We start from the raw sequence: 13,391 nt of genomic DNA, 5'->3' as shown, positions 1-13,391 counted from the left end.
TGTATATTTTAGGCAGGATTACTTTTCAAAAACAATACTCTTCCTATAAAAATTATAAATGCATATTATATTGATGTATTGTATAAAATCCAGCTCCCTCCAGAATGGAGCTGGTTGCCAGCAGGATGTGTCAGGTGCTGCCTGTACCAACAGGCTCTGCAGCCTTCTAGGGCTTTGGCTGCCCTTCCTCAAGGGAAGTAAATGTTTCAAAGACAGAATGTTCTTGCTAGTTTCATAAAAAAGCAGCAGCCAGAGGGGAGAAACTCCTATTGTATATTCATTAAAGAAGGAGCCACGGCATATCCACCAGCACCGTGCAATGGGTAGAACAGGTGGCATATGCTGGGTGGGTGGGAATCCATGGGTGAGTATACTGGCAACGGCAGACAGATTCTAGAAAGCAGGATAAAATTAATAAATGAATTAATTAATACGTTAATGGGAAACTGGGCTGCTCATGGAATACACCTGAAACCTTCACTTGTGTTGTTATGATACAAGAAAACATGACGTAAGCTGCTCATTTGCGCCTGGCCCACTCTGGACACTGGAATAGGTGTAGCAGCTAGTTTCCTTTCTTGCTTTTATGCGTTCTTAGCATAATGCTTTGCTTTTATTTTTCCCACTGTACAAGAGAGTGACTAATTTGCAGACATGATCCAAAACAGCAGGTAAGTCAATGGGCCCTGCATTAGCAGTACAAAAGCCTTCACGTGGCAATTTTATTTATTTATTTTTAAATCATGTATGAAAGCATTTCAACTCTTTATGAAATATGAGTGTCACACATTCTTCTTTCTAAAATGTCTTGAATTTTAACTGCTTTACAGTGACCAATGGGTTACACTAACTTCATCGTGAATAGGTATGCCTGGCTTCATCTTCACATGTAGGCAAAGTGTAGAACCTGCATACAATTTTGCAATAAATTACAAATACATTGCAGAGTAAAGGGGAGGAACGCTAGAATGTGTGCAGAGCTGGAAATAGGTGGAAATAGCAAAAACAAACAAACAAAAGAAACAAAAAGAAAAAAAAAAGAAAAGATCAAGAAAGTAACTTGGAAAGAAGAGCTGAGTTTCACACGAGAAAGGGACTTGAAGACATCCCATCCCTGGAAGTGTTCAAGGCCAGGCTGGATGGGGCTTTGGGCAACCTGGTCTGGTGGGAGGTGTCCCTGCCCATGGCAGTGGGGTTGGAACTGGATGATCATTAAGGTCCTTTCCAACCCAGCCCATTCCGTGATTCTATTGAGAACCTCTAGGACAGAAGACAAGAAACAGGAGGAGGGCAAAAGGTAACTGAAATCAACAATTAGAAATGCCTGAAACTGAAAGACACTCAGCCCAGGAAAGAAGAGCACCTCTCACTGCCAAGTATAGGCAGCCCAAGACCTCCAATTAGAAGCCCAAACATCCCAGTAAAGCATCCCAGTTTGACCACGCACCTTCATGCCAGCTGCAGCCGCTGGCCCGCTGGGGTCCACAGCCTGGATGTGGCAGGGCTTGCTGCCCCGCACCACGAAGCCCCAGCCAACCGCGTCGCCAACGATCTTGAAGGAGAAAAGAAGGAGGTGAGCACTGGCCCCATGACACATCTAAATGGCTCAGGAAAAGTATTTTTTAATTCCAACACAGTAATGAACACTGTGTGACTATATTTTATCAAAGCCTGTGTACAGGCTGCTGTATCACATATGGGAAAGGCACTATGTCTTTTGGTTTCAGTTAATTTTTTGTTAAACTAGGAGGCTGCAAAAGGCAAGGCTTTCAATGACTAGGTTCAAAACTGTCTTTTCAGAAAGGCTTCCTCTAATACTGAATTAAAATTTCTGTCCCATCGTGGTCTAAGAAAAAGTATGCCTGAGCAGAAAACTTCAGTCTGGGTAGATAATCCATGCCTACAGCAAACACAGTACCAGGAGCATAAAGTTTAGATGAGTTTGTATAATAAAAATATTACTGGCTTTATGTAATTTCACACCCTATTTCAGTCAGCAGTACTACGCTGGCAGAAAGACAGGATAAACAAGTGCAGAATCAGACCTGAAATGTGTGGAAGTACTGATAACGGACTTCAGGATTTTAAAGTACAACCCTTAGCAAATGCAAATAAGCTCTAATTATCCCTTCAGAAAATGTCCGTTTGGATTACCTTATGCATACAACACACAGAAATAGAGAAAAATACCAGAGACGTACCGTAAAAGTTTTTCTGACATATGGGGCTCCAGGCATCAAGAGCTCATCAGCAGTCACTGGTCTCTTTAGTACTGTAGGGGTACATAAATGAGTATTCAATATAAGCATTCCTCTCAAGTTTTTCCTAATAAATAAGACAAAGTGTTGGAATACGGTATCTTTTTGGTCCCAAATCCCATACACTCTTTCAAGTCTTGAGGTCTTGCTTGAAAGTAGCAGAAGAGCCAAAGAAAAGACTGAAGAATAACTCTGAGCACCAACGACGAGATCTTCGGAAAACTGGGGTGTTGAGGTAACAGAAGTCGATGTCTGCAATTGGCACCCCCTAAACACTACCACGAACTTCAGAAATGGCTGTTCCTGTGTTCAGTGCAGAAGCAAGTGGCCAACCTGCCTGGCACAAAGTAGCTTTTCTTGCAGGCTCCCTCTGCACGTTGTGTGCTCTCTGCTATTTCATCTGACTCAGTTTGGAATCCCAGAATTCAGTAACAAGAAAATTCTGAAGAAAGGTTATACTACATACAGGAAAGCTTGGTAACCTTTCCTCCATTGCCCAACCCAAGAAGTGAGTCTTTGTCCTTTCTGAATCCCCACCTTTTCCGCCAACTTTTTTTTTGCGTGGGGATGGGAGGTGATTTTCCCTGGAAGAAGGCAGGGAATGTTGGCATTGTCATGCAACATTGCTGCTGTTTGGTTCAGGTATTATCCCAACAAAGAGGTTTCTGCAATTGTAAGCACAGATATCTAATGCCCTCATATCCCGACATTCCCCACTACTTTTCTATATTATGACTTAATTTTCCCCTGAACAAAGTAAATGCAATGTTCTGTCAAATCAGATTGATACCATACTGTATTTTTCTGTCTGTCAATGCTTTACAACATGGAGGGCAATGGGAAGCTATATGTTCTTCACTGCATTTGCCTGCTTCACCTTTCAAATTATGACTGCTCTTCCTTTAGTGATAAATGATTTTCATGATGTCTGCCTTTTAAGTCACAGGTGGAATATAAAATTTCTCCCAGATGGTATTCTGAAACATTCATGAATTTCTTAATGACGCTCCTGGGAGCAGGAAGAATTCTAGCACACAAACCATTAGGTATTTTTTTTCTTTCCCGTGGATTTTGACAAGCAGTCATTTAGCCAGAGTTACACTTTTCAGAGAATGCCTGTTCAACTTAAAAAACCAGGATCATTATGCTCAGTCAACAAATGAAAATCAGATAAATCATCCACACAGGACTCCCTTGCATGCCACCCTTCATTATACCCTCAGAAATTTCGTTTGATGATTGTTTTCCTACACGACTGGTCAAGTCATGACCTGTTTTTTTTTAAAGTCCTTGCCTGCAACAGAACTCAGGTGACAAGATGCCTGTCTTCTGTTTATTACTATACAATTCAGCAACATGCTCTTGTTCTGGATAGCAGGAAACTATTGGTGAAAAAAATCACTTTATAGTCCAGCAGAGGTTTAAGAATTCCTCCATAACATTTACATCTGACAGCCTTATGTTAACCTCTGCAAGATGGTGTGTGGATCTGTAGCTGTGCTACGGGAGAAATTACCCTAAGGGAGGTTGTGTTTAAAAAAACAAAACAATAATTTATGGAAGGGCAACATCAGCCTATCCTTTTTCTTTCAGTGTTGTGTAATCAGCTGCATTAAAATAAACTTGTTCTCACTGCTCATGGGTTGACACTTGGTATATAATCAGAACCATAAATGAATGGAATGGCTGGCATACTTCAGATAATGCACACATTTATGGACAGCACATGAATGCTGCTTTATCTGTCCCAGAAAATTTTCCAGGATGCAATTATGGTGTACTGGGGCCAAGGGCTCACCATACCAAACGTATCAGAGCATTTCTAGGTAGTATACCTGAGAGATATTTTGCCAAGGTACAATACTGTGGCACTTTTCATAGAGGTGCAAATGTGTGGGAAGGTGGCACTGAGCACCCTGCAGCAGCTTACTCTGAGTGTGCAATGACCAACAGCACTGAGAGCGCTGCCCAGAAATGAACAGCAGGTCTGGTGTATGGGGTTATGGCTTCTGGTCATGCAATCACACTCAGTCCCTCAGCTGATTTTAATTTAGACCCTCGTCCTCAATTCCCAGCAGAGCTTAAAGAGAGGGAAGGAAATGTGCTAACAGCAGAAAGAGTATGTCCCCGTAACTACACCTGTGTTTCTGATGGCCACTCTGCACAACTGGGATGAAATGCACTTACTCATCTCCAGAGTGAATTGTCAGCATTTTGAACAAGACTCACATAGTGCTTGACGCACTCTCTAGCAGTCACTTTAAATGCCAGCATCCCTTTGAAGGAGAAGCTGACAGTCATCCACTGAAGCCTTCCGCAGATGTACAATGCTGCCCACACCATCAGCAGGGACCCAGCAGCCAGCTCCTTGCAGTGTGCTCATGCCTGTGCAAGACCACTGCTTTCCCACCTCCCTTTAGCAGGTTGTTGCAGGGCAAAGCAACCCCCTCGCATGCCATGCACAATGGCATAGGTGTCCCCTCCTCCAAACGAGCAATAATCCCAAAAATGACCTCCTGCCCATCGGTTGTACACACCCCTCTGCCCAGAGAACTGGGAATTTATACTAAATCCGAAATAATAAGGAGCATAAAGGGCAACATGGACTTTGAACTTCAGGGCTCTTTCTGAGGGAAATAGAGAGGCTGAAACAACATCCATTCCAGTCTGTTTTCCCCTTCACAGATGTACAACAAGAAACAATTTTAACCAAGCTGTGGAAGAATGGGTGTGTTTAACCTTCCGGCATGGGATAGGAAATCCTTTCAAAAGGAAAATAAGCTTCACCACTACTTTTACCTTCCCAAACAAACCAGTGCAAGACCTAAACAAACAAAAACATTGACATGGTCTTTGACAGGCTCAAACAATGCTTCCTCCGGTTTTCGATGCTGCTGTTTTCTGAGCTGTGCTATTTCATAGTGGCCACTGGACAGTTAAACTCTCCCATGACTTACGCTGAAGGAATGTCTCGAGGAGGAGGCTTGAGTCGGCCCAGGGCTTGGCAGTGCAGAGGCGAAGCTGAGTCTCTGACTGCATGTCCTCCTCAGAGATAAATTGCAGCTCCAACCACAATTATAGGCTTGGTGCAGAGATTATGGGAGGCAGACGTCTGGCTTGCATTCGGCAAGACTTCAGGCTGGGTGATGCTAACAGTCCCCCCCGGCCTTAAAAACCCACGGTGCTGTGAATTTTTAATCTATCCTTGAAAAGATAAACCTAGACGTGACGTTAGGCATTCCTCACATCCCCTTCTCCCCAGACAGATGCCTGCGCCTGTCGCCTGTGCATCAGAAGCGACGCTGGTGCTTACCAGATTTGGGGTTGCAGAGCACAGGGGGGCTGCTGCTGAGCGTCGGGCTGCTGCTGAAGTACCCACTGCTGCCACAGCTGCTCATGCTGCTCCTCCGCACCGCCGACACGATCTTAATCTCCTTGGTGGGACTCACTGCAAGCCCCGAGAAAACACAGGGAGAAAGGGAACCGGCGTCCATTATTAAATGAGTTTCTCCGGGTTCTTTAAGACACTAAGCCACGCTTTCACCTTTCTAAGGGGTAAGCGTGTTGCACACAGAAGGGTCACTGCATGACTATAACACCATAGCTAACATGACAGCTGAACTGCTCCCATTGCAGGATTTTCTAGGAGGCATTTCAGTATAGAGAAATAATTTTTTCTACTTCCCATTTATTCTTTCATTTCCTGCTTGATAGCATTGTATAGCAAACACTGCAGGATCCCTTCCCCTCACTTTTCTCAAAACCAGCATAGAATATATGGCAAATTGCTCTGGGCTTAGGGGGATTTAAATCCATTCTGTTTGATCATGGACACTAATTTTTGACCAGCAAGAGAGCTGTTATTTATACAGGAGCAAAACCACCACAGAGAGCTAAAGATTTGGTAAACTGAGTGAAAGCACAATCCCTGTGAACAGGGATATGCGATACCCTGTACTTTTTTCAGATAAACACTGAAATCCCTTGCACAAAAAGGATGCTAAAGGATATTTAGCATCCCATGGAGTCACTCTACAGACAGCAGTAGAGTTGATGAGTCACCTGAGAGAAAACTGGTGTGTTTTCTGTTGTCATGGTTCTGCTTGCGCAGGCAAAAGGGGCTGTCATGGCTTTCTGGCATCAGGCGAGACTTCTCAGTGAGCAGCTCCATTAACCGCCGCCGCCGGCGGAAATTCATTCTGCACTGGTAGAGCAAGTTGCTGTCCATAAAATGGTGCTTGTTGGACACTGGAAAAAGAATCAGATAGAAGTGATTGCTTGGTGGGACTGAAATCTGAGCGTACCTATCTGCCACGTGTGCCCTCCCATGAGGAACAGACACTCACACCTCTTCCCTCCCCGCTGCAGACTCAGAAAAGGGGCAAGGTGGCCAGCTTCACACCGGTGGCTTCAACAAGCACGCTTCTATAGGGTCGGTAACACAGTAGGAACTTCAGCGGCCACAGCTGCAAGGCATCTTTCAGAGCACCTTGATTAATGGCAAGCACTCCTTTTTGTCGAGTGGAAGTGGAAGCACTCCATCGCTCTGTGACAGGCCGCGTGACGCCCCTCTCGGTGCACGCTGTGTGCCAGGCGGAGCTGTGGTCACTGCATACCAGACTTACGTCCCTCCCTCCCCTGAGCTTTGTGCCTCGATCGCAGGCGGCCCTGAGAAGCTGGCCGCCCTGCCTGCCTCCATGAGAGCCACGGGGCAGCAGAAAAGGGAGACCTGTGTATTTCCTCTGTCTTATCCACCACAGACACGGTGTCCCAGACACTTCCTGCATTCCGCTTCCTCTCCTTTGCACGCATACACAAGGTTTGGGAACAGGCACCTGGCCAAAAATCATTTCTAACGTAACGAGCAGAAGTCTTAATTACAACCTGTTTTGACACTGAGAGCAGATCCCAGGTTGCTGGTGGACTGAGTGTGCCCACAGACTGCAGCCTGCCCGCAGTGTCTGCGTGGTTGCTGTAGCTGCTTCTCAATAGCGATGTAAAATGCAGCAGTTGGACCGAGCTCTGTGCCAGGTCCCTGAAGAGCTCTGACTCCTGCAGGGCTGGACTGCAGAAAGCTCTCCTGAGCAGCCCCTGCGTTAGCACTGCAGGACCCTAAATAGCTGCAGGAGATGTTTTGGCTGCATTCTCCCCGTCTTCACTCAGCTCCTCCGATCACGTTCCACGGAAATGACTTCCCGCAGCTGATCTTTCCCATGAAGGATCTACATTCTGGATTTACCCCGCTTAGAAATTGCATTTCTTCCAATATTGAATCACGAGGACTGGCGGGCTGTATGTATTTACATGTAACGTCTAAACAACACCACAGATACGCGCTCAGACAGCAGCCAAGCCTGACGCTTGGCGAACATGACTCAGGCATTCGGCCTCAGCCTCTGCCGCAGGCACTGCGCCGGAGCCTTGCTCTCAGCTCTGCCTGGCACCTGCGGTCTGAAAGCAGCAGAACCCAGGGTGCTGCGCCAGATCTGCAGCCCTCAACGTGCTCTTTGATCTCATCCCTTCTTTCACACCCCTCAACACGCTCCTTCTTCCTCTCACCCCTTCTGAACACCTTACAATTTTGTAGCAGGAGCCTTGCATGATAGCCTTGCAAAAAAGGCTGTATTTAAACATGCACTTCCTCTGTCTTTTGATACCCGTGAGCTGGAGGAATACCTTCAAAGAGCCCAGACATCTTCTGCAGCAGGTTCTGGTCTCAGAGACCATATTCATTCCAGGGAAGTGTAGTAAGTTATCCTTACTTCCTTAGAAGAGGCCAGCCTAGCCGTGATGCTCAGGGCTCAGCCCTCCATACAGGCACAGAAGCTGCCATATGGGGTCAGACTGTGAGTCCCTCTTGCGGAGAAGCCTAGAGAAGCCAGTCTCTTGCTTGCCTGGGCCACTGCCAGAGATGGGACACCGCACAGATGGACCTTCTGCCTTTGGGACACAGGGAATAATCAGGACACAGGAGTTTCATGAACTGCATGTGCCTGTGCCCTGGCTGCCACGCCGAGTTTCTGCCTTGACTCCCACAGCATGGGGTAAGCTGCACGGCATTTTGCGTGGTGCTTTCCTCCTCCTTCGAAACTCTACCTTTATTTTTTCACGAATAAAGCAGAAAAGATGTGCCAGGCACCCAAAGTGCAATGCTTCAGGCACCATCTACACAACAGAGTGCTGGTATCTGCACTGGGTGATTCCCTTTGAGAGCTTCAGAAGAGCCAGTGCCACTTGGTTTTATTCAGCTTCATCTCGGGGCTGAACCTGTTATTTCCTCAAATCAGCCATATGCAGCCACATGGCTTTGCTAAGTCCCATTTAGCACCGCAAGCAATTCATTCGTGTGTCCTGACACCTTCATTACTGCAGGCACACACTGCTGCTGCGCTCATCGCTTTGGACATATGTAGCATGCGGTACTATTAAGCAGCAGTCACTAACGACCACTATTTTTGAAGAACTGAAATAGAGGAGGAGAGATCTGGAGCCTTGCCTACATCCACAAAAGGATTTGCTGTCTGAGACAGAATTAATACGTTGGTGTTCCCAGGCACCACTCTCATTTTCAGACCACTGCCACAAGTAAAAGTATTCTAGTAATAGAATACCGCAGGATTAGAATAACCTGATGCAAATACAAAATAAATTAAAAATAAATAAATAAAAACACTTCATTTTTTTGTGATGACATCTTAAAGAGTTCACTGGAACTTAAAAGGAAAAGCACTACTTAGTCAGCATGCTACTGGGGTTCATAATCTTACATGAAAGGGGACACCACAAATACTCACCTGGAAGCAGAATTACTAACTGTTTGCCATATAAGAAATACCATCATGGTTTCTGATTCAATTTAAATATTATGACACTGCAGCTTTTAAGAAACACAATTCTGTTCTGTTTGTGCCGTTAACTGAAGTGCCCTGACAGCCTTCAGAAATTATGATAATCAGAGATCAACACATGCTTGATTTGCAGGCACCATAAAGCACTTAAATTCTGGACTAATTACTGACCATGAAACCACAGAATGTAACCGTTTTATACCATGATACTGGAGCATTTTAGAATAACAATATTTGTTTTGACTAAATACTGCAACATTACATGCTTACAATAGTGAAGCTTAGGTTTTATATTGGAGTAACTATTTTACTCCACGGAAGGGTGAATTTTGATGCAATAAATGAAGACGAGTGTAAAAGATAAGAACAATTACTGTATGTTGTAGAATACTTGTATGTGATTTGCACGATGAATGGCTTATAGCCCCAGTGCTTAGGACAGGTAGTATCAATGCAGAATTTGGAGTGCTCGCTGATTTTCATAGTTTAATTCTTCATTTCTCCTGATAGTTCACATTTCATGTGAGAACGTTAGAACAACATTCTCAGTTTGAGAAAATAATGTATTTGTAGCACCATGTAACTTTATGCATATTGCTTGACTGAAAGGTAATATTTATGTACATTTAAGGAGAGGCTTAAAAAATAAACAGACATACGTAGCTCAAACAACCTCATTGTACATACATCACCAAATAAAATAACACACCAAAATTACTGGTGTGACCCATGGGACCTTTTTTTTTTTTTTTGAATCATCAACTTCCTGACTTATTCATGATATAGGATGAAATGTCAAAATGTCCATGCTGGGATTCTGGCTGAGCGTATTTGGCATGTTGTGAAAAAAGGGATGTCCAGACTACAGATGAGAAGAGGCTGAGGAGGGGGAGACAGGCACCAGTGCAGGCTGTCTCTGACAGACTCCTCGCATGGAGATGTGCGTGCCCTTGTCCCTGAGGAAAGCTGCTGACACAAGTCACAAGTATGTGACTACTGGGCATCGAGCACACACAGAAGTTGGTTTTGTCACACTGTACACGACAGCCAAGAGGCAGCAGAGCAAGCAGTGTTCATTTACCTGCTTCAACAGCCAGCATTTTGCTGAAATCAGCAGAGAAAAGTGGGAGTGAAAACATTTTCAAAGCTGACAGCAGAAAGCTCAGAGGGCTGCACAGACTTGCTCAGGAAGGATTTCTTTAAAGGTAATTCAGAGGTTGTTACCTCGAGTGTTGACTCAGAGCTGCAGCAGATAAACCTGTCGTGGCTGACAAGGCTCGTGCTCCAAGTCCCTGTGCCTCTCGTGGAAGCTGCTCCCTCCGGATAGGGACTGACTTACCTACTTACTCCTCAGTTAGCTCACTGCCCTTCACAATGCAGCACAGAAAAGCAAACCCGCACCCATTTCGGTTTGTCTTAAAATGTCAGGCTGTGGCTGGCAAGTATCAGGACCTGCTTCTATACATGATGAGGGTGATGTTGTAAAGAGGAAGGTGGGGTGATTTTATGGGTTTTTCATTCCTGTTTAATTCACCACTGCTCATGTGGCAACATGTTCATGTTATGATGTGCAGTTTATGAAACAGAGAGAAACTGTACCAAAGAGCATACGGTGACTGGCAACCTCCAAAATCATAAAAATGCACAAGGGAAGTTCTGGTCTAAGAGGGAAAGGCATGAACATTAACTCCAGGTCATGGATGTCAAGTTTGCAGGTATAGTCACAACCCACCAGTCTGATCTCCCACATACACAGGACACAAAATTACAGCCAGAAGCAGAACTAAAAAATTACCTTCTAATCTCACAAAAATACAGTTTACTTTTACTCTAAAGCAGCCTGTAATGTCTGCTTTACTCTTCCCCTCATGAGCTGTCCCAATTACTTTCCCTGCCAGGCAATTAATGCTAAACTCAAGGTTGAACGTGTTTAGCTTCTAATCCGTGGACTTCGTAACACCTTTGTTGGAAAGTTACATAAGGTCTTGTCAGAAACCTTTGTAAAGAAGTCTGTGAAGTTATGGAGCCAACTCTCAAACATCTTTGATCAGCTGAATAAATAATACCCCTTAAATTCAGGTTTATTCTTCACCCTTCCTCCAGTTCTCCTCAGAGCTTCTTTATCCTTCCTAAAATACGGATCTCAGAGCATGCTCATCGTTAAAGCCTCATTCCTCTTCTTTTACTTACAGGTGTCCTTTTGTACATCTCAGCCTACAGTAATAGTTACTACAACCGTACTGTGCTAACAGCATCAGCTGGGAACCATTTGTGTAGGTGCCCTGTGCGTCCTCCTTCCCCTGCTCAGCATTGCATCATACCAACGAACAGGGCTGGTATTCTCACTTCCTAGGTGTACTAGGAAGTTATTAGTTATATGAAGACACACCTCTTTTTGGATAATGACTGACAACAACAGGTTAATTTATAGAGTGCAATTATTTGTTTGCTGCCTCATTTATCCACAGAGTTTGCAAACTTTGTCAGCAAAGCTTTTAGATGATCATTCCATATTTGCTTTACTGTTAAGAAAAGAAAACTCAGACTATTTATTTTGGCATTTCTCAGACTGTGAACACCTAATGTTGCAACCTTGGCAGTTCTTGTGCCTGGCTGCTTCACAGTTTCTGTCCAAATATATGAAATATAAACTGCAATGTCCACACAAATCTTCTTTCAGCTTCCGATTCTGCCATAAAATCCTGGGAACTGTACAGGGCTCAAACAGCCTTTTCTTCTGCAAGGAGACTGATGCACAGCAGAGATAAAAATATTAGCTTTACATTGATTTCATGGAACTGAGGAGGCTTTAGAAAGTACAAAAGCCTATTTTAATAAATGGTGTGACTCATGCCTTAAAAATCAAGCCATTTTCATAACTGGCTCTTTCCCCAAATCCCTCCCGCAACCTCAGTTCCCCGTGATTTTTAGGGCTGATAATCTGCACATCTCCAGTGTAGTGATTAGTGTTTTCTACCAGCTGAATGCTACGGATCCCAGCAGATGCTGGGCAGTGATGTACCCCAGCTGATCTGCATGTTCCCAGAAACAAGAAGCCATCACTCGCTGATAGCTAGGGCATCCATGGCTGCTTTGTGTCAGGGAGCAGTGGGAAGGAGATAGAAGTTCCCCAAGGAGCCGATGAGCAGTTCTCCTCAAGACAGCAGAGGACAAGATCAAGTGTGTGCTTGTTTGTTTGGGTAAGTGTGTGCGTGTGCTGGGGTTAAGAGGCGAGGTTAGAAAAGCATTAGCTAAGTACACAGAATTCTCAGCGCTGCTATGTCAGGTCTTTTCCTACTTGAAGACACAAGCAGCACCGAACCCTTCCCAGCAGTGCGCAGCTTATTTCCAAGCCCTTCAGTGTAAGACAGCGATCCCAGTTTATCCTTAAGTAGACTGTATCTTCATACTGAGGTAGTTCGCTCTGTTAAAATAGAGTTAAGCCCAACCCAAAGCTGCGGATCCCTTCTGGACCTTCCCCACTACTGGCTGCAGTGGTTTGCCCCTTCCCACAGCACGTCTCAGAAGACCATACCAGTTTTGACCTCTGAAGTGACAGGAATTTACCCCAAAAGAGTTGACATTGTACTGAAAACAAGTGGAGGGTGATGAGAAACATCATCAATGCGATGTGAAGCCCTCAGACCAGCTGTGGGAGGGAGGGACGGGGGCTGCTGGTTGCCCTGAGGGAGGGCATGGCTGGGTTGGTGGGGCTCTGCCACTCCTTCTGGCAAGGCCTCGGCTCCAGCCCCACGGCCCTTGCTCCCTCGCTCCCCTCTCCTAAGCAGAACTGGTGTTTGGAAGGGAAGGAAACAAAACAACGCTGCAAAACAACAGATCCTTAAAAAAAAAAAAAAAAAAAAAAAACCTCTCTGCATAGCTAGCACACAGCTTGCTGCACTGATCTCCTCAGCGCCTCGGGCCTTTTGCCAGCTTGGTTTCTGCCTCTTGCCAGAAAAGCAGTGGAAGTGCACGGCCACTTTTGCTCGCGTGGGGCTTGGACGAGCCTGCAGGCTTGGAGGAGAAGGTGAGCTGCTCGTCCTGCAGAGCTTCTCGCTTTCAGCATTTCCTAACCCGCTCAGCGCTGCCACCCCGGTCACACAGCACTGCGGCTCCTGCCCCACCGCTCCTGCTCTCCTGCCCTTCACCAGCGCACGTGCAGCCAACAGAGAATAAATGACACTTTAATCTGCACTGGACAATGCTTTTCCCACTCCTCTCAAAGGCTTCCTGTTTTTCTAAAGCTAAACTGGCTTCTGCAAATGCATTTTCATAATGGCACCTA

At 45.2% G+C, this 13,391-nt stretch overlaps 1 protein-coding gene across 2 annotated transcripts in view; it reads right to left on the bottom strand.

Moving 5' to 3' along the window:
* Nucleotides 1-13,391, bottom strand: part of DEPTOR (DEP domain containing MTOR interacting protein) — a 76,513-nt gene that overhangs the window by 18,808 nt on the left and 44,314 nt on the right. The window contains exons 5-9 of one of the 2 annotated variants that reach the window (XM_040546965.1): nt 6,321-6,506; nt 5,572-5,706; nt 2,202-2,272; nt 1,448-1,552; nt 719-907 (exon numbers count right to left, since the gene is read on the bottom strand). In XM_040546965.1, coding sequence (XP_040402899.1) covers nt 884-907; nt 1,448-1,552; nt 2,202-2,272; nt 5,572-5,706; nt 6,321-6,506 — 521 coding nt within the window. In that variant the 3' untranslated portion in view covers nt 719-883. Of the gene's footprint in view, nt 1-718; nt 908-1,447; nt 1,553-2,201; nt 2,273-5,571; nt 5,707-6,320; nt 6,507-13,391 lie in introns of those variants that run through there. The other variant, XM_040546964.1, reaches the window with a different exon arrangement.

Source organism: Cygnus olor, chromosome 2, assembly GCF_009769625.2.
Source record: "Cygnus olor isolate bCygOlo1 chromosome 2, bCygOlo1.pri.v2, whole genome shotgun sequence".
Taxonomy (NCBI): Eukaryota; Metazoa; Chordata; class Aves; order Anseriformes; family Anatidae; genus Cygnus; species Cygnus olor.
This window is presented reverse-complemented; position numbering and strand designations above follow the sequence as displayed.